The 22251-nt window shown below is 45.0% G+C and overlaps 1 protein-coding gene across 1 annotated transcript in view; it reads right to left on the bottom strand.

Annotated features, from left to right (window-relative positions):
- Nucleotides 1-22251, bottom strand: part of LOC109904608 (intersectin-2) — a 76313-nt gene that overhangs the window by 49311 nt on the left and 4751 nt on the right. Inside the window, 8 exon segments of the mRNA XM_031787768.1 lie at nt 293-435; nt 2294-2447; nt 3582-3824; nt 3939-4035; nt 4037-4124; nt 6539-6602; nt 7185-7277; nt 10850-10918. Coding sequence (XP_031643628.1) covers nt 293-435; nt 2294-2447; nt 3582-3824; nt 3939-4035; nt 4037-4124; nt 6539-6602; nt 7185-7277; nt 10850-10856 — 889 coding nt within the window. The 5' untranslated portion in view covers nt 10857-10918.

The following is a 22251-nucleotide window of genomic DNA, read 5'->3' on the forward strand; positions in this document are numbered from 1 at the left end:
TGGGGTAAGCTGCATTACCTATACCTGGCTGTGAGGTAAAGTACATTACCTATACCTGGCTGTGAGGTCAACTACCTTACCTATACCTGTATGTGAGGTAAACTGCATTACCTATACCTGACTGTGATGTAAACTGCATTACCTATACCTGACTGAGGTAAACTGCATTACCTATACATGTATGGGATATAAACTGCATTACCTATACCTGTCTGTGAGGTCAACTACATTACCTATAGCCACCCTTGGACTGCCACTCATCTGTTTGCCTACATTTCCCAGCAGCACCCACCTGTGAGGTATCCCGTCATGTGCTTGTCCAGGCTGTTAAACTGCTGTCTGTATTTGAGACGCGAGGCGTGAGGCACGGCCCAGTCAGAGGGAGCGGTCTTCGGAGAACTACCTGCCAGGGAGGTGGTGGAGGACGAGTTGGAGCTAGGGACCAGAGAGAGGGATGGCGAGAGAGATGGAGGTAGAGAGGGATGGATGGAGAGAGGGATGGAGGTAGAGAGGGATGGAGGTAGAGAGGGATGGAGAGAGAGAGGGATGGAGGTAGAGAGGGATGGAGGTAGAGAGGGATGGAGGTAGAGAGGGATGGAGGTAGAGAGAGGGATGGAGGGAGAGAGAGGGATGGAGGGAGAGAGAGAGGGATGGAGGGAGAGAGAGAGGGATGGAGGGAGAGAGAGAGGGATGGAGGGAGAGAGAGAGAGGGATGGAGGGAGAGAGAGAGAGGGATGGAGGGAGAGAGAGAGAGGGATGGAGGGAGAGAGAGGGATGAGGTAGAGAGGGATGAGGTAGAGAGAAGGAGAGAGGGATGAGGTAGAGAGAAGGAGAGAGAGGGATGAGATAGAGAGAGAGGGAGGGATGGAGGGAGAGGGGTGGAGGGAGGGAGAGAGAGGGAGGGAGAGAGAGAGGGATGGAGATAGTTAGAAGGACAGAGGGATGGAGGGAGAGAGAGAGAGGGATGAGAGAGAGAGGGATGAGAGAGAGGGGGATGGAGAGAGAGAGAGGGATGGAGAGAGAGAGAGGGATGGAGAGAGAGAGGGATGGAGAGAGAGAGAGGGATGATCGAGATGGAGGTAGAGAGGGATGGAGGTAGAGAGAAGGAGAGAGGGATGAGGTAGAGAGAAGGAGAGGGATGGAGGGAGAGGGAGGGATGAGAGAGAGGGATGGATCGAGATGGAGGTAGAGAGGGATGGATCGAGGTAGAGGGATGAGAGAGAGGGATGGGATAGAGAGAAGGAGAGGGATGGAGGGAGAGGGGTGTAGGGGTGGAGAGAGGGATGGAGAGAGATAGATGGAGGGAGAGGTAGAGAGATGGATGAGGGAAAGGGGGATGGGGGAGAGAGGAATGGAGGTAGAGAGATAGAGAGAGGGGGATGAGGTAGAGAGAATGAGAGAGGGGGAAGAGGTAGAGAGAAGGAGAGGGGGATGAGGTAGAGAGAAGGAGAGAGGGGGATGAGGTAGAGAGAGATGGATGGAGGGAGGGTGAGGGGGATGCAGGGAGAGAGAGATGGAGGGAGAGAGGGATGGAGGGAGAGAGATGGAGGGAGAGAGAGGATGGAGGTAGAGGGGGATGGAGGTAGAGGGGGATGGGTAGAGGGGGATGGAGGTAGAGGGGATGGAGGTAGAGGGGATGGGTAGAGGGGGATGGAGGTAGAGGGGGATGGCGGTAGAGGGGGATGGAGGTAGAGGGGGATGGGTAGAGGGGGATGGAGGTAGAGGGGATGGAGGTAGAGGGGGATGGGTAGAGGGGGATGGGTAGAGGGGGATGGGTAGAGGGGGATGGAGGTAGAGAGGGATGGAAGGAGAGGGGATGGAAGGAGAGGGGATGGAGGTAGAGAGGGATGGAAGGAGAGGGGATGAGGTAGAGAGGGATGGAAGGAGAGGGGATGAGGTAGAGAGGGATGGAAGGAGAGGGGATGGAAGGAAAGGGGATGGAAGGAAAGGGGATGGAGGTAGAGAGAGATGGAGGGAGAGAGAAAGGTTTGGAGGGAGAGAGAAAGGGATGGAGGGAGAGAGAAAGGGATGGAGGGAGAGAGAAAGGGATGGAGGGAGAGAGAAAGGGATGGAGGGAGAGAGAAAGGGATGGAGGGAGAGAGAAAGGGATGGAGGGAGAGGGAAAGGGATGGAGGGAGAGAGAAAGGGATGGAGGGAGAGAGAAAGGGATCATATAATGGAGTTATAGAAATAGTCCATTGGCATCTAAATGAGTAGAGATCAGAATCTGATTCTATTTTGAGTGAGTGAGTGAGAGTGTGTGTGTGTGTGTGTGTGTGTGTGGCTGTGTTACCTGCTTGAGTCCAACAGTGATGTAGCTTTGTTGATCCCAAAAGAGAGACCCAGGGGAGAGGATACGTACGGTGCAGAGAGACCCAGAGGAGAGGATACGTACGGTGCAGAGAGACCCAGAGGAGAGGATACGTACGGTGCAGAGAGAGTCATGCCTGGACACACACGTTGATTGAGTTCCTTATGAAGTTCATTTATATTAACATTGTATGGTTACATCCACTCAGTAGAGCCTGGTGACACAGCACTTCCTCTCATTTCCTTTCTAGACAGCTCCCCGGGCCTTGTTAAGGTATTGCCATTGGAGCTAACAGTATTTCATGTATGAAATATAGAGCACTGGTTCCCAACCTTTATTGAACCGTGACACACCTTGATGAAAGAAAGACCAGTGCTGCACACCTACATTTTCCTGAGGACCCTGATCCATAATAAATAAAAATAAACCATTTTTAATAAACTAATTATTTTCATAGTTCCTTACTCATCATGATGAATGTGTGTACCCCTTTAAGAGCGTCATGTGAATACGAGATAGATAGAAATGCAGCTCTGTTAATATGGGTCATTACTTTTCAACAGTTTGAGACAAGCGAGTTTCTACATTTTAAAGCCATGCTCCGTTTGTCTCTGTGTCTCAGAGGCCGTGGTACAGCTCAGCCTGATCAGTGCTAACGATTCTCACAGGTGAAATAAATGATCAGAATGACTTAAAAAATAAATTATACAACTGTAACAACTGCCTGAAACATCGATAAAAGATGAGTTCAATGTATGATGCTGTTTTTAGGAGACACTGGTGCTCCCAAATCTAATCAACCGGGTGAATAAGATGAGGGAACGTTTTGCAGCACACCTGCTGAAAACCACTGATGAGAGAGAGAGACACATACAGAGACACAGAGACACATACAGAGACACAGAGAGAGACACAGAGACACATAAAGAGAGACACAGAGACACATACAGAGACAGAGAGAGAGAGAGACAGAGAGAGAGAGAGACATACAGAGACAGAGAGAGAGAGAGAGACATACAGAGACAGAGAGAGAGACATACAGAGACAGAGAGAGACATACAGAGACACAGAGAGACATACAGAGACAGAGAGAGAGAGAGACATACAGAGACAGAGAGACATACAGAGACAGAGAGAGACATACAGAGACACAGAGAGACATACAGAGACAGAGAGAGACATACAGAGACACAGAGAGACATACAGAGAGAGAGAGAGACATACAGAGACATAGAGAGACATACAGAGACAGAGACGGTCCTCCTCTTACCTGACCCCATGTACCCTGGTGGGAATTGCTGTAGAATACCCATAGTGCCGTTGGGCAAAGCGGGGCTGCCAATGGACGGCAGCAAGGGAATGGGCATCGTTGACGTGGAAACCAGGGGGGCCATGCCTGTAGCTGTTGGGATCATGGGGGTGAGGCCGCTCATAGGTGTCATGGGTGAGAGGTTAGGGGTGAGCATGGCGATGCCTCTGGGCATCATGGAAAGGTTTGGCACGGCACCCGTTCCTGGAGAGACACACAACATTAAAGAGACAAAATAAATATTAAGATGAAGCATCGACAGACTGAGAACAGAAGAGAAGTCTACGCATGTGTGTCCGTGTGTCTGTTTTAAAGTACCGTAGCGCAAGGCAGACATGGCGTCCGTAGAGGAGGGGTTAGGGGCGGGCACTGGCGGTTGCTTCATGATGATTGGTAAAGTTGAGAGAAGGGGGCGTGCCCTGCAGTTTGAGCTTAATGAGCTTCATGGAGATGGAGAACTCCAACCTGTCCATCTTCCCATCCTTACCCATGTCAGCCAGCGTCCTGGGGGTCAGAGAGGGTCATTACTATGGAATATCCTCACACGGGGAACAAACATGTAGACATATTGATTACGTGTTACTTCCTTACTCTGTGTGTGGCTGGAGAGCAGCTGGTCACAAGATCGAATGCCAGCACACGTGTGTGTGTGTGTGTACTGTGAATAAAGTTCATGTTTAGCATTTGTTATATTTTCCCTTTCTGTAATACACTATCTGCCAGTGTTTAGTGCAAGGTGCGGGTAGAATGTTATGGATTGTTCTCAAATATGTTGATAGTGTTTGACTGGAGGCGCCGAGGCTGAGGACACACTGATTATTACTGTATTCTGTGACGGTGTGTGATTCAGTAGCGGACTTCCTAAGTGCCTCTCAGCTGGCGTTTACACGACTCTTCTTCACTGTCTTCTTGGTAAGAAAATCCAGTGTAGATTTGGCCTTGTGTTTTAGGTCATTGTCCTGCTGACAGGTGAATTCTTCTCCCAGTGTCTGGTGGAAAGCCGACTGATTTTGCCTGTGCTTAGCTCCATTCTGTTTCTTTTTTATCCTGAAAAACTCCCCCGTCCTTAATGATGACAAGCATACCCATAACATGATGCAGCCATATCTATGCTTGAAAATATGGAGAGTGGTACTCAGTAATGTGTTGTATTGGATTTTCCCCAAACCTAACACTTTGTATTCAGGACAAAAAGGTAATTTCTTTGCCACATTTGTTGCATTATTACTTTAGTGCATTGTTGCAAACAGGATGCATGTTTTGGAATATGTTTATTATGTACAGGTTTCCTTCTTTTCCCTCTGTCAATTAGGTTAGTAATTGTGGAGTGACTACAACGTTGTTGATCCATCCTCAGTTTTCTCCTATCACAGCCATTAAACTCTGTAACTGTTTTAAAGTCACCATTGGCCTCATGGTGAAATCGCTAAGTGGTTTCCTTCCTCTCCGGAAACTAAGTTAGGAAGGACGCCTGTATCTTTGTAGTGACTCGGTGTATTGATACACCATCCAAAGTGTAATTAATAATGTCACTATGCTCAAAGGGATATTCAATGTCTGCTTTAAAAAAAATCTGTATCTACCAATAGGTGCCCTTCTTTGTGAGGCAATGGAAAACCTCCCTGGTCTTTGTGGTTGAATCTGTGTTTGAAATTCACTGCTCGACTGAGGGACCCTACAGATGTGTGGAGTACCGAGATGAGGTAGTCATTCAAAAATCATGCTCAACACTATTACTGCACACAGGGTGACTTGTTAAGCACATTTTACCCATTCACTTATTTAGGCAATAACAAAGGGATTGAATAACTGTTGACTCAAGACATTTTAGCTTTTCATTTTGTATTCATTTGTAAAAGTTTTGAAAAACATAATTCCACTTTGACATTATTGGGTATTGTGTGTGACAATGTAATCTATTACTGGCCAGTGACAATGTAATCTATTACTGGCCAGTGACAATGTAATCTATTACTGGCCAGTGACAATGTAATCTATTACTGGCCAGTGACAATGTAATCTATTACTGGCCAGTGACAATGTAATCTATTACTGGCCAGTGACAATGTAATCTATTACTGGCCAGTGACAATGTAATCTATTACTGGTCGGTGACAATGTAATCTATTACTGGCCGGCGACAATGTAATCCATTACTGGCCAGCGACAATGTAATCTATTCTATATTCAGGAAGTAACTAAATGTAAAGTCAAGGGGTGTGAATACTTTCTGAAGAGACTATATGGAAGTAGTTTATCGCCAAAATAAATTAAATAAACAAATAATAATAATAATAATAATAACCCTGGTCTTTCTTATATCTCTCAGATACAGGACAGATACTTTAAAGGAAACTTTATTCTCTGATATATTTTTGACCATCTGTTTTTCCATGTATGAATCAGGTACAATTCTATGTGCTATGTCTGTAATGTCAGACCACAGTAAGACTAGCTGTCGCCATTGGCTAATGGAGATCCTAATAAATCAAATCAAATGTTTCATCAAAATCAAATAGCTAAATTACCCCCCCCCCTCCTCCCTCCAGTTTAGACTGTTAAGGATTAAGGTTAATAATATTATAATTCTCTGTTGAGCAACTTGTAAAATCTTTTTAAATGACCTTATTAAAGACTGCTCTCCTTAGTCACCTGGAAATTCCTATTACTGTCTGTGTGTCTGTCTGTGTGTCTGTCTGTGTGTCTGTCTGTGTGTCTGGCTGTGTGTCTGGCTGTGTGTCTGGCTGTGTGTCTGGCTGTGTGTCTGGCTGTGTGTCTGTCTGTGTGTCTGTCTTTCTGGCTGTGTGTCTGTCTGTCTGGCTGTGTGTCTGGCTGTCTGTCTGGCTGTGTGTCTGGCTGTCTGTCTGGCTGTGTGTCTGGCTGTGTGTCTGGCTGTGTGTCTGGCTGTGTGTGTGTACCATATCTCTGCAAGAACCGAGGAGGGAAGACCCGACTGCAAGAAGAACTTCCTGGCCCGCTCCCCTGGAGAGAGAGAACAAGAGAGGACGAGAGCGCGCGAGAGAGAGAGAGAGAGAGAGAACGAGAGAGCAAGAGAGAGCAAGAGAGAGAAAGAGCGAGAGAGAGAAAGAAAGAGAGAACAAACGAGAGAGAGAGCAAGAGAGAGAGAGCGAGAGAGAGAGCAAGAGAGAGAGAGCGAGAGAGAGAGCAAGAGAGAGCAAGAGAGAGCGAGAGAACAAGAGAGAGCGAGAGAGAGAACGAGAGAGAGAGAGAACGAGAGAGAGAGAACGAGAGAGCGAGAGAGCAAGAGAGAGAAAGAGAGAGAACGAGAGAGAGAGAACGAGAGAACGAGAGAGAGAACGAGAGAGAGAGAGAGAGAACGAGAGAGAGAACAAGAGAGAGAACAAGAGAGAGAACAAGAGAGAGAACAAGAGAGAGAACAAGAGAGAGAACAAGAGAGAGAGAGAGAGAGAGAGAGAGAGAGAGAGAACAAGAGAGAGAGAGAGAACGAGAGAGAGAGAGAGAACAGAAAATACATCACAGTATGGAGAGATGGGGGAGAAAACTAGTAAAATGTTGGTGTGGACGCATGCGGTGTCTTGGTACCTGAGACGTAGCCCATGGTGGGAGAGAGGGTGTCAAACTGTTTATCATGTTTGTTCCTCTCTTCTGGAGAGATAGCCCACACACTGAGGTCACCTGGAGACAGAGAGAGGGTGTCAAACTATCTGTCAGGCCTACACGTCTGTCAGGCCGACACGTCTGTCAGGCCGACACGTCTGTCAGGCCGACACGTCTGTCAGGCCGACACGTCTGTCAGGACGACACGTCTGTCAGGACTACACGTCTGTCAGGACTACACGTCTGTCAGGACTACACGTCTGTCAGGACTACACGTCTGTCAGGACAAGGCAAACAGGTCTGTGGTAGTAAGACACATTTTTACGCTTTAGTCATTTAGCAGAGAGATTTACAGTAGTGAGTCAGAGATTTACAGTAGTGAGTCAGCGAGATTAACAGTAGTGAGTCAGCGAGATTAACAGTAGTGAGTCAGCGAGATTAACAGTAGTGAGTGCATCCATTTTCATACTGGTCCCTCGTGGGAATTAACCAACAACTCTGGCGCCACACAGTACCAACTGAGCCACCCTCCCAGGGGCTTACTGAAAGTGGACACGGGGCTTACTGAAAGTGGACACGGGGCTTACTGAAAGTGGACACGGGGCTTAATGAAAGTGGACACGGGGCTTACTGAAAGTAGACACGGGGCTTACTGAAAGTGGACACGGGGCTTACTGAAAGTGGACACGGGGCTTACTGAAAGTGGACACGGGGCTTACTGAAAGTAGACACGGGGCTTACTGAAAGTGGACACGGGGCTTACTGAAAGTAGACACGGGGCTTACTGAAAGTGGACACGGGGCTTACTGAAAGTGGACACGGGGCTTACTGAAAGTAGACACGGGGCTTACTGAAAGTGGACACGGGGCTTACTGAAAGTGGACACGGGGCTTACTGAAAGTGGACATGGGGCTTACAGTACAGTACAGGACAATATTACTTGAATCCATTGATCCAGTAGGTAGAGTATGTTTGTGCTGGGACTGATCTGTCTTCTCAGTAGGGTTTCGCCCTGTTAATCCAGGCTAATTTCACATCGTTCAGACTGAACAGGGAGAACCACATAACAGAGGTACGTAGAGTTAGATACAACAGAACAGTATCAGGGAGGGACGTAGAGTTAGGTAACACTAGAGTAGCATCAGGGAGGTACGTAGAGTTAGATACAACAGAACAGTATCAGGGAGGGACGTAGAGTTAGGTAACACTAGAGTAGCATCAGGGAGGTACGTAGAGTTAGATACAACAGAACAGTATCAGGTAGGGACGTAGAGTTAGATACAACAGAACAGTATCAGGTAGGGACGTAGAGTTAGATACAACAGAACAGCATCATGGAGGTACGTAGAGTAGATACAACAGAACAGTATCAGGGAGGGACGTAGAGTTAGATAACACTAGAGTAGCATCAGGGAGGTACGCAGAGTTAGATACAGCAGTAGAACAGACTCAGGTACAGTAGATACAGCAGTAGAACAGACTCAGGTACAGTAGATACAGCAGTAGAACAGACTCAGGTACAGTAGATACAGCAGTAGAACAGACTCAGGTACAGTAGATACAGCAGTAGAACAGACTCAGGTACAGTAGATACAGCAGTAGAACAGACTCAGGTACAGTAGATACAGCAGTAGAACAGACTCAGGTACAGTAGATACAGCAGTAGAACAGACTCAGGTACAGTAGATACAGCAGTAGAACAGACTCAGGTACAGTAGATACAGCAGTAGAACAGACTCAGGTACAGTAGATACAGCAGTAGAACAGACTCAGGTACAGTAGATACAGCAGTAGAACAGACTCAGGTACAGTAGATACAGCAGTAGAACAGACTCAGGTACAGTAGATACAGCAGTAGAACAGACTCAGGTACAGTAGATACAGCAGTAGAACAGACTCAGGTACAGTAGATACAGCAGTAGAACAGACTCAGGTACAGTAGATACAGCAGTAGAACAGACTCAGGTACAGTAGATACAGCAGTAGAACAGACTCAGGTACAGTAGATACAGCAGTAGAACAGACTCAGGTACAGTAGATACAGCAGTAGAACAGACTCAGGTACAGTAGATACAGCAGTAGAACAGACTCAGGTACAGTAGATACAGCAGTAGAACAGACTCAGGTACAGTAGATACAGCAGTAGAACAGACTCAGGTACAGTAGATACAGCAGTAGAACAGACTCAGGTACAGTAGATACAGCAGTAGAACAGACTCAGGTACAGTAGATACAGCAGTAGAACAGACTCAGGTACAGTAGATACAGCAGTAGAACAGACTCAGGTACAGTAGATACAGCAGTAGAACAGACTCAGGTACAGTAGATACAGCAGTAGAACAGACTCAGGTACAGTAGATACAGCAGTAGAACAGACTCAGGTACAGTAGATACAGCAGTAGAACAGACTCAGGTACAGTAGATACAGCAGTAGAACAGACTCAGGTACAGTAGATACAGCAGTAGAACAGACTCAGGTACAGTAGATACAGCAGTAGAACAGACTCAGGTACAGTAGATACAGCAGTAGAACAGACTCAGGTACAGTAGATACAGCAGTAGAACAGACTCAGGTACAGTAGATACAGCAGTAGAACAGACTCAGGTACAGTAGATACAGCAGTAGAACAGACTCAGGTACAGTAGATACAGCAGTAGAACAGACTCGGGTACAGTAGATACAGCAGTAGAACAGACTCGGGTACAGTAGATACAGCAGTAGAACAGACTCGGGTACAGTAGATACAGCAGTAGAACAGACTCGGGTACAGTAGATACAGCAGTAGAACAGACTCGGGTACAGTAGATACAGCAGTAGAACAGACTCGGGTACAGTAGATACAGCAGTAGAACAGACTCAGGTACAGTAGATACAGCAGTAGAACAGACTCAGGTACAGTAGATACAGCAGTAGAACAGACTCAGGTACAGTAGATACAGCAGTAGAACAGACTCAGGTACAGTAGATACAGCAGTAGAACAGACTCAGGTACAGTAGATACAGCAGTAGAACAGACTCAGGTACAGTAGATACAGCAGTAGAACAGACTCAGGTACAGTAGATACAGCAGTAGAACAGACTCAGGTACAGTAGATACAGCAGTAGAACAGACTCAGGTACAGTAGATACAGCAGTAGAACAGACTCAGGTACAGTAGATACAGCAGTAGAACAGACTCAGGTACAGTAGATACAGCAGTAGAACAGACTCAGGTACAGTAGATACAGCAGTAGAACAGACTCAGGTACAGTAGATACAGCAGTAGAACAGACTCAGGTACAGTAGATACAGCAGTAGAACAGACTCAGGTACAGTAGATACAGCAGTAGAACAGACTCAGGTACAGTAGATACAGCAGTAGAACAGACTCAGGTACAGTAGATACAGCAGTAGAACAGACTCAGGTACAGTAGATACAGCAGTAGAACAGACTCAGGTACAGTAGATACAGGAGCTGGATAGTGAGAGACAGAGTGGTGCTGCAGTGAACTAGAACCTGCTCCTGCAGCGAGGACAGTCTGGAGGGGAGAGACTCAAAGATAATACAGCTGAATGAGCTGAGGGAGAGCGGGAAAATTACTGAACACACACACACACACACACACACACACACACACACACACACAGAGTAATGAAGCCGTGCTCTTACTATTCATGGCTGCAGGTGGCAGAGGGGGCGGCTCCCGTTCCTCTACTCAGCCGGCCGGCTCGCAGTCATCTGCAAAACACACACACCCACACTAGTGTCAAAGCACACAAACACACTGAGCAAAACGTCCTCTCATTAATAATGAAGGGAGGGCAGAGCTCTGCTCACCCCAGAGAGAGAGATAAAGAGAGAGAGAGAGAGAGAGAGGTAAAGAGAGAGAGAGAGAGAGAGAGAGAGAGAGAGAGAGAGAGAGAGAGAGGTAGAGAGAGAGAGAGAGAGAGAGAGAGAGAGGTAAAGAGAGAGAGAGAGGTAAAGAGAGAGAGAGAGGTAAAGAGAGAGAGATAAAGAGAGAGAGATAAAGAGAGAGAGATAAAGAGAGAGAGATAAAGAGAGAAAGTGAGAGAGAGGTAAAGAGAGAGATAGAGAGAGAGATAAAGAGAGAGCGATAAAGAGAGAGAGATAAAGAGAGAGAGAAAGAGAGAGCGATAAAGAGAGAGAGAGATAAAGAGAGAGAGATAAAGAGAGAGAGAGAGAGATAAAGAGAGAGAGAGATAAAGAGAGAGAGAGATAAAGAGAGAGAGAGATAAAGAGAGAGAGAGATAAAGAGAGAGAGATAAAGAGAGAGAGAGATAAAGAGAGATAAAGAGAGAGAGAGATAAAGAGTACACAGTGGCAGAATACCTGACCACTGTGACTGACCCAAACTTAATAAGGAAAGCTTTGACTATGTACAGACTCAGTGAGCATAGCCTTGCTATTGAGAAAGGCCGCCGTAGGCAGACAAGGATCTCAAGAGAGCCTACACACAGGCTATGTGCTCACTGCCCACAAAATGAGGTGGAAACTGAGCTGCACTTCCCAACCTACTGCCCAATGTATGACCATATTAGAGACACATATTTCCCTCAGATTACACAGATCCACAAAGAATTTGAAAACAAACCCAATTTTGATAAACTCCCATATCTACTGGGTGAAATTCCACAGTGTGCCATCACAGCAGCAAGATTTGTGACCTGTTGCCACGAGAAAAGGGCAACCAGTGAAGAACAAACACCATTGTAAATACAACCCATATTTATGCTTATTTATTTCCATTTGTACATTGTTACAACACTGTATATATATATGACATTTGTAATGTCTTTATGGTTTTGAAACTTCTGTATGTGTAATGTTTACTGTTAATTTTTATTGTTTATTTCACTTTTGTATATTATCTACTTGCTTTGGCAATGTTAACACATGTTTCCCATGCCAATAAAGCCCCTTGAATTGAATTGAATTGAGAGAGAGAGGAGCAGCTGCTCAGTTTCTCATTGGTCAGCAGGTTAACAGGGTTTCTCCTGTTGCCCTTTGTGGCAGCAGCGTAGCCTAGTGGTTAGAGCGTTGGACTAGTAACCGGAAGGTTGCAAGTTCAAACCCCCGAGCTGACATGGTCCAAATCTGTCATTCTGCCCCTGAACGGGCAGTTAACCCACTGTTTCTAGGCTGTCATTGAAAATAAGAATTTGTTCTTAACTGACTTGCCTAGTTAAATAAAGGTAAAAAAATAAACACACAGACCCCAGGGCCACGTCCCAACTCTACAGAGACACCAGGGCCACGTCCCAACTCTACAGAGACACCAGGGCCACGTCCCAACTCTACTGCTACAGAAACACCAGGCTTCACTACAGTACCTGGTTCGAATCCAGGCTACATCACATCCGGCCATGATTGGGTGTCCCATAGGGCGGCGCACAATTGGCCCAGCGTCGTCCGGGTTAGGGTTTGGCCGGAATAGGCCGTCATTGTAAATAAGAATTTGTTTTTAACTGACTTTCCAAGTTAAGAAAAGGTTAAATAAAGGTTGAATAAAAATCCCCTTGTTCTCCCCAGCTACAGCAGGATAATGTAACCCGTAAAAGAACCGCTGCCAAACTCAAACACAACATTAACCGACATGAACAAGCCCAGCAGCCATTGTAGTGGTTACAGTGGTCAGGAGAACCTATGGCAGACTGGTCTACTATACAGATCAATTACGATTAACAGGAAAAACTTTGAAAACACTGTGTGTTCTACTAACATGGACATTATTTTTATTTACTGAGAAGAAAGCAAGCAAGCCAGCCAGCCAGCCAGCAAGCCAGCCAGCCTGCCTGCACAGGTGAAGGGTAAGTAGAGGTGTGTGTGAAGAAAGGTGTATGTAATAACAAGCATAGCACCAAAACATCTAAACTCCTCAACAAGCATTTTCGCTAGATATTTGTTGGCTTTCTTGTGGAGGCAACCAGCTCTTCCTTACGCTCACGAAGGCTTCTCTCTTGACAGCATTATTATCCTTGCTTAGCAAACCCAACTTCCTTACGTAAAAGTAGATCTTGATGCTATGATGGCCATAACTGAATCCATGGTGTTTATTAACTCATTCATACTCATTCATAATTCAGACTTATTCCACATTTAGTTACATCCTGAATTCAAAAATGTACACACAATAACCCACAATGACAAAAGTGAAAACATGTTTTTAGACATTTTTGCAAATTTATAAAAAAAATTGAAATACTTAAATATCTAATGTTCATAAGTATTCATGCCTCTGAGTCAACACATGTTAGAATAACCTTTGGCAATGATTAGAGCTGTTAGTCTTTCTGGTTAAGTCTAAGAGTTTTGCACACCTGGATTGTACAATATTTGCACATCATTATTAAAAAAATTCTTCGAGCTCTGTCAAGTTGGTGGTTGATCATTGCTAGACAGCCATTTTCAAGTCTTTCCATAGTCAAAACTGTAACTAGGCCACTCAGGAACATTCAATGTCATCTTGGTAAGATACTCCAGTGTATATTTGGCCTTGTGTTTCAGGTTATTGTCAAGCTGAAAGGTGATTTAATCTCCCAGTGTCTGGTGGAAAACAGACTGAACCAGGTTTTGCATGTGTCTAGCTCCATTCCGTTTCTTTTTATCCTAAAAGACTCCCAAGCCCTTGCCAATGACAAGCATACCCACAACGTGATGCAGCCACCACAGTGCTTGAAAATATGAGGAGTGGTATTCGGTAATGTGTTATGTTGGATTTGTTCCAAACTTAACACTTTCTATTCAGGACATTATGTTCATTTCTTTGCCACATTTTTTTGCAGTTTTACTTTAGTTAGTTGTTGCAAACAAGATGCATGTTTTGGATTTTTTAAATATTCTGTACAGGTTTCCTTCCCTTCACTATGTCAAGCATTGTGGAAGAACTACAATGTTGTTCATCCATCCATCCATCAGTTGTTTCCTATCACAGCCATTAAACTCTGTTTTAATGTCACCATTGGCCTCATTGTGAAATCCCTAAGTGGTTTCCTTCCTCTCCGGCAACTGAGTTAGGAAGGACACTGTATCTTTGTAGCGGCTGGGTGTATTGATACACCATCCAAAGTGTAATTAATAACTTCACTATTCTCAATTCAAGATTCAATGTCTCCTTCAGTTTTTTTTACCAATCTACCAATAGGTGCCCTTCTGTGCAAGGCATTGGAAAACCTCCCTGTGGTTGAATCTGTGTTTGAAATTCACTGCTCGACTGAGGGATCTTACAGTTAATTGCATGTGTGGGGTACAGACGAGGTAGTCATTCAAAAAACATGTTAAATACTGTCATTGCACACAGAGTGAGTCCATGAAACTTATTATGTGACTTCTTGTTAAGGATTTAGGCTTACCATAACAAACCATAACAAACCATAACAAAGGGGTTGAATACTTAGGCACTGTATGTGGCAGGGAGTCCAGAAAATCACAGACTATAAAGGCGGAAACCACACCAACGCCTTGCTCTCGGATAAGCGAAACACCTTCGCCCGCTTCTAGGAAAACACAGTGCCACCGACGTGGGCCACCACCGCTCACGGGGACTGTCTGCTCACGGGGACTGTCTGCTCACGAGGACTGTCTGCTCACGAGGACTGTCTGCCCACGGGGACTGTCTGCCCACGGGGACTGTCTGCCCACGGGGACTGTCTGCCCACGGGGACTGTCTGCCCACGGGGACTGTCTGCCCACGGGGACTGTCTGCCCACGGGGACTGTCTGCCCACGGGGACTGTCTGCCCACGGGGACTGTCTGCCTACGAGGACTGTCTGCTCACGAGGACTGTCTGCCTACGAGGACTGTCTGCTCACGAGGAATGTCTGCTCACGTTCGCCGTGGCCGACACGAGTAAGACATTTAAGCATGTTAACCCTGGCAAGGCTGCCGGCCCAGACGGCATAAGAAGCCGCATTCTCAGAGCAGGTGCAGACCAGCAGGCTGGAGTGTTTACAGACATATTCAATCTCTCCCTATCCCAGTCTGTCATCCCCTCTTGCTTCAAAATGTCCACCATTGTTCCTGTACCCAAGAAAGTGAAAGTACATGTCCTAAATGTCTATCGCCACGTAGCACTCAGTCCTGTCATCATGAAGTGCTTTGAGAGACTAGTCAAGGATCATATCACCTCCATCTTACCAGACACCTTAGACCACGTGTCAAACTCATTCCATGGAGGACCGAATGTCTGCAGATTTTTGCTCCACCCTTGTACTTGATAGAATTAAAGTGACTAATTAGTAAGGCACTCCCCTCACCTGTTTTTTTAGGTCATTTAAAAATAAAAATAAATTTCAACCACACAGACACTTGGCCCACCATGGAATGAGTTCGACACCCCTGCCCTTGACCCACAACAATTTACATACCGCCCCAACAGATCCATGGATGTAGCAATCGCACTGCCTTTCCCATCTGGACAAGAAGAATACCTATGTAAGAATGCTGTTCATCGACTACAGCTCAGCCTTCAACACCATAGTGCCTTCCAATTTCATCACTAAGCTCGGGGCCCTTGGGTCTGAACCCCGCCCTGTGCAACAGAGTCATGGACTTCCTGAAGGGCCGACTTCAGGTGGTACAGGTAGGCAACAAAACCTCCACCACACTGATCATCAACAAAGGGACCCCACAAGGGTGCGTGCTCAGCCCCCTTCTGCACTCCCTGTTCACCCATGACTACGTGGCCATGCGCATGTCCAACTCAATCATCAAGTTTGCAGGTAACAGAGGTAGGCCTGATTACCAACAATGACGAGACAGCCTACAGGGAGGGAGGTGGTGAGGGCCCTGGTGGAGTGGTGCCAGGAAAATAACCACTCCCTTAATGTCAACAAAATGAAGGAGCTGATCGAGGACTTCAGGCGAAAGCACGTCCCCAACCACATGAGTGGAGAGGGTGAAAAGCTTCAAGTTCCTCCGCGTGCATGCAAAATAGCCAGAGAAGCCAAGGGAGGTGAAGTGGCCCACAATTGTACAAAAACAATACTTGAATTTATTACAGATATAGGGTTTCAGGATACAAGGCTTGTCTCAAACAGTCCATAGCAGCAACATTCAGGACATGAAAACTCACAAAAAATGACAGATGTCGAATCTAAAACTCAGCGTCTCAAAAGGGTTCCTACTGCATCTAAGTCTGGGCCTAAATGGTAAACAGCATAACTAGGGGATTACCCTTTTTCCAGCTCTAAACAGAGCCCAACTCCCCTTACTGGGACTAAATATTGTCAACCAGAACAGCCTAAATCAACTGTGGAGCACAATGTGGAGCACAATGTAAAATGGTGTTCAAATCTCAGCTGAAAGAAAAGGAAAACATGTATCCCCTTTGATCCTCAACCCCACCCACACTTATTAACCAATGAGAAGCAGCATTTAATTAGAATAACTTTACTTTGTTAATTAGACCAGGTAACACTATGGAAAACATGATTCGTTAATTGCATTCATTAGTTTAAAATCACCATATTTCGTCATGTACAATTTAGTTAAAAAGACAAGAGCTACATCAAATAGAACATGATTCATGTACAACTTAGTTTAAAAGACAGAGCTACATCAAATAGAAGATGATTAGAACTACTACTGAGGGAGAATAAAACGCATGGCTGAACTACATGCTAATTATCTAACACACCACACCTGGTTTAAACCTGAACAACTAACTCGGTAGCAAACAACAAAGGTAACACCTAAACTGGTAGATAGCCATGCATGGACCTTTGCACTTTATCCAAACCACACATGTATATACATTGAATCATTTTAAAGATAATATTAACTTCCATTTTAAAATGGTAATGAGGCCAGACGAAGGCTGCCTCTTCACAATGCACATCACTGACAACCTGACAATGGTCCACACACACAGAGAGTGTGGTGAAGAAGGTGCAACATTGAGCCTCTTCAACACAAGGAGGCTGAAGAAGTTTGGCTTGGCCCCTAAGACCCTCAGGAACTACTACAGATGCACCATTGAGAGCATCCTGTCGACCTGTATCACCGTCCGGGCTCTACAGAGGGTGGTGAGTCACCGGGGGAACACTGCCTGCCCACCTGGTATCACAGGAAGGGTAAGGAGATCATCAAGGACACGAGGTCACCCGAGCCATGACCTGTTCACCCCACTACCATCTAGAAGGTGGAGACAGTACAGGTGCATCAAAGCTGAGACCGAGAGACTGAAGCACAGCTTCTATCTCCAGGCCATCAGACTGTTAAATAGTTATCATCAGCTGGCATCCGCCCAGTACCCTGCCCTGAACATTAGTCACTGATACTAGCCAGCTACCACCTGGCACTCTACCCTGCACCTTACAGACTGCTGCCCAATGTACATAGAGTCATTGAACACTGGTCGCTTTAACAATGTTTACATACTGTTTTACCCACTTCATATGTAAATACTGTATTCTAGTCAAGGCTATATAACTACTGCTGTACACACATTTTCTATTCATACACTGTCCATACACACCATCACATACATTTACAGTGTATTTACACCGAACAAAAATATAAAATGCAACATGTAAAGTGTTGGTCCCATGTTTCATGAACTGAAATAAAAGATCCCAGAAATGTTCCATATTCACAAAAAAAAAGGTTTCTTTCTCTCAACTTTTGTGCACACATTTTTTACATCCCTGTTAGTGAGCATTTCTCATTTGCCAAAATAATCCATCCACCTGACAGGTGTGGCATATGAAGAAGCTGATAAAAACAGCATGATCATTACACAGGTGCACCTTGTTCTGGGGACAATAAAAGGCCACTCTAAAATGTGCAGATGTCACACAACACAGTGCCACAGATGTCTCAAGTTTTGAGGGAGTGAGAAATTGGCATGTTGACTGCAGGAATGTCCACCAGAGCGGTTGCCAGCAAATGTAATGTTAATTTCTCTACCATAAGCCGCCTCAAATGTTGTTTTAGAGAATTTGTATTATGTCCTACCGGCCTCACAACCGAAGACCACGTGTATGGCATGTGGGTGAGAGGTTTGCTGATGTCAACGTTGTGAACAGACTGCCCCATGGTGGCAGTGGGGTCATGGTATGGGCAGGCATAAGCTACGGACAACCAACACAATTGCATTTTATCGATGGCAATTTGAATGCACAAAAATACCTGATCCACGCCCCTACATTTTAAGGTATCTGTGACCAACAGATGCATATCTGTATTTCCAGTCATGTGAAATCCATAGATTAGGGCCTAATAAATATATTTAATTTGACTGTATTCCTTATATGAACAGTAACTCAGTAAAACTGATTACATTTTGCATGTTGCGTTTATATTTTTGTTCAGTATTTATTCTGGACTCTGACACTGCATGTCCTAATATTTCTATTAATTCCTTTCTTAAAATTTTGGAGAAAAAAAACATTTGTTCAGAATTGACCAAAGGAACATTTCTAAATTGATCAAACGGGACAGATATGGCCCGTGGGCCACCAGTTGAATAGCCCTGCCCTACAGGATGCTGGAGGTTGAGGCTTTAGAATTGATCTGTCCTGTCCCAAATAAACCCTTAGCGCCTGACCATAGAACCTTACAGATGGGAAGGCTTGGACAGGTGTACTAGAGGTAAACTAATGTGGTAAATGGCAGAGGAGGAAGAGACAGAGGGAGGGGTGGAGGGAAGGGTCACTCTCCCTCTCAGTCCCGATGGGTCTTTCTGTCCTTCTCCCTAGGATTTAAGGGGTAGAGGCTAGGGGCTGTTTCTGTACAAACCTATCTGTATCGGTGAGAAAGGTGTCCATGTAGGTGCCTGTCTGGAAAGGAGAAGGGCCTAATCCAGGATGCAAAAGAGTCTAGGAAAACATTACTAACAGCCAGGGATCCCCTAGGTCTTTGTGGAGCCTGCTGACACATAACACTGAGAAGCACAACAGGAGAGAATGGGGTCTGACAGGACAGAGAACACAGGCAACTCCATGTTTACAATCCATTTAGAGGAGCGGAGGAGAGGAGACAAGGGCTGGGAATTGCCAGGGACCTCACGATACTATCAGGATACTTAGGTGCCGATACAATATGTATTGCGAATCCATACTGCGATTTAGGATGAAGGAGTTTTGGTGCAGGGAATGCCACCTAGCGCGGACTAACGCCACCTAACGCGAGCTAACGCCATCTAGCGCTAGCTAACGCCATCTAGCGCTAGCTAAAGCCATCTAGCGCTCAAAAAATAAGTATATGGATTCTGCACTGACCACATCTTGTGTTGAAAAGGAGAGAATACCGCTACAGAGAGAACAGAGTGACAACTCTGGGCCTGTAGAGATGACATCATCAGAACACCAGTTAACCCTGTCATCATTCTCTGTGGGAGTTCTACTCTACCAAATAGGGAATAACACAACACATATATCAAGGCTGAGATACAGAGACCGAACAGAAAGGAGAGGAGAGGGTAGGAACAACACAGTCACTGTCCATACCTCTCACTGATCTATTGAGACAATTCCGTTCGGGGTGATGAGCGCTGACTCAACACACACCTGAGTCATCCTGTCACAGCTCAGGAATGCAGACTGGCAGCTCTGAGAGAGAAATATAGAAAAAAGGAGAAAAAAAGAGCTGAGAGAATGAGAGCATGTAAGGTGGATCGAGGGATACGCCTAGCCGTGACGTGGCCTAAAGCCCATCTCACCATGGTGACATCAGGACTTTAAATGGTAAACTATAGAGCTATTTGAATCACTGCAACATGAACACAGATTAGTGATGTTTACCTTTCTTTCTTTCTTTCTTTCGGGGCACGCCTCTCCCTCCCATTGTTTCACCCTGAAGCCTTTGGGTGAGTTCCATTTAGAAACTCCCTCTACACAGGCCAAAACAGATGATCATTGGGCCTACAGACAGATTAGCTGACAACGTCAGGAAAACGATGCAGGAGTTTCAGTGGGGCAGAAGTCTGTTTGTTTGTTGTGATTCTGGACGGCCAGATAGCTTGCAATATTGACAAGAAACTGTGGGGAATCGTAAGTGGCTCGTTTGAGCTAGTTTCATCTGGTTCCTGATACCTTGTCTTGAGGTGTTCTGACTGATACCATGTCTATGCTAATATGGCTCAAATTCACTAGCTAGTTAACCAACAACTGTATCAATGTATTTGAGAATCAACATGTGCTCATTGTGCAAATGTATTTATGTTTCAATAAACATTGGAAAGGAAATATAGTTTACATGACGTCCACAGTCTCTGTCTCTCTCTCTGGTAGTGATGCACCGATATGCTGTAATAGAAATAAGACCTCTTCAGTATGTCAAGGACCACATCAATATGCTATAGATGGGTTGCAGTGATGGTCGGTGCTGTTTTTAAGATCAGGGAGGATAATTTATTTTTGTTTACATAGCATGGCCTTATTTCTATTACAGCATATCGGTAAATATCTGTATATATATTTAATATTGTAAATATCTGTATATCTGCCTGGACCTACCAAGGATGAAGTTCTCCACAGCCAATCACAGACAAGATGGCGATCAGTGCACAGTTTCCCAAAAACATCTTAAGGCTAAATGAATCATTTAGTGCAATGGTTCTAACGATGAATTTAACCTTGATCTAGAGAATATTAGGTCACCTCATCACATCTAGGCTGGATTGGCTATCTGGATGAAGGCTTAATCTGGAATAACGGGTGTGGAACTACTTAAAATCTCTCCCTGATCACAGTCAAGACCAGAGTTGGAGAACAGCTGGCTACTGTTGATATAGTTTGGGTTATGGGCATTTCCATGGTAATGGAATTGCGTTGAGACTCAAGATTTATCACTTAAAATGTATTCCAAACATAAACCATTGATTTCAACGTTTAACGAACCATACAACTCTATGCACAAAGACTATTTTTAACAAATTTACACAGAACATTTTACAAAACCATGTTAACTGGAAGAACTGTGCAAATGCAAAGTTTGGTACGAGAATTTCGGTAAAATCTCTTCGGTTTTTTTTTTTGTCTCCCCATGTTTTCCAAAAAGTCTAAAATATCTGCTCCGAATTAAGATTCATCGATGTCTTCAGAAAGAAGGGGGTGTCAGCAACGACATGACACAATGGACACAACGGTTATTGAACTAGATTTACATTAAGTGTTGTGGATTTCCACCCGGTAACAGAATTTCATAATGGGATCTGTACTACATAGAAATACATTCTCTTCATGGTGATGTATCCTAAATAGGTCAACAAAAAGGTATAAATATACAATATCCTCCATTGCATATGTGGGTATTAAACAACACACTGGCTATTATTTTAATGAGTTCTGCCCCCAAAACAAGACCAAATTTGGTTGGTCCACATAGGACCAAATCTGAACCAATCATAGACGTCTGTTTCACAAGTTTCAATATCAAAGTACAGCACAGAACAGTAGAGAGGAGTAGAGTTCAGTACAGAACAGTAGAGAGGAGTAGAGTTCAGTACAGCACAGAACAGTAGAGAGGAGTAGAGTTCAGTACAGCACAGAACAGTAGAGAGGAGTAGAGTTCAGTACAGAACAGTAGAGAGGAGTAGAGTTCAGTACAGAACAGTAGAGAGGAGTAGAGTTCAGTACAGAACAGTAGAGAGGAGTAGAGTTCAGTACAGAACAGTAGAGAGGAGTAGAGTTCAGTACAGAACAGTAGAGAGGAGTAGAGTTCAGTACAGTACAGTAGAGAGGAGTAGAGTTCAGTACAGAACAGTAGAGAGGAGTAGAGTTCAGTACAGAACAGTAGAGAGGAGTAGAGTTCAGTACAGAACAGTAGAGAGGAGTAGAGTTCAGTACAGAACAGTAGAGAGGAGTAGAGTTCAGTACAGAACAGTAGAGAGGAGTAGAGTTCAGTACAGAACAGTAGAGAGGAGTAGAGTTCAGTACAGAACAGTAGAGAGGAGTAGAGTTCAGTACAGAACAGTAGAGAGGAGTAGAGTTCAGTACAGAACAGTAGAGAGGAGTAGAGTTCAGTACAGAACAGTAGAGAGGAGTAGAGTTCAGTACAGAACAGTAGAGAGGAGTAGAGTTCAGTACAGAACAGTAGAGAGGAGTAGAGTT

This window comes from Oncorhynchus kisutch, linkage group LG14 (assembly GCF_002021735.2).
Source record: "Oncorhynchus kisutch isolate 150728-3 linkage group LG14, Okis_V2, whole genome shotgun sequence".
In the NCBI taxonomy this organism is placed as follows: domain Eukaryota; kingdom Metazoa; phylum Chordata; class Actinopteri; order Salmoniformes; family Salmonidae; genus Oncorhynchus; species Oncorhynchus kisutch.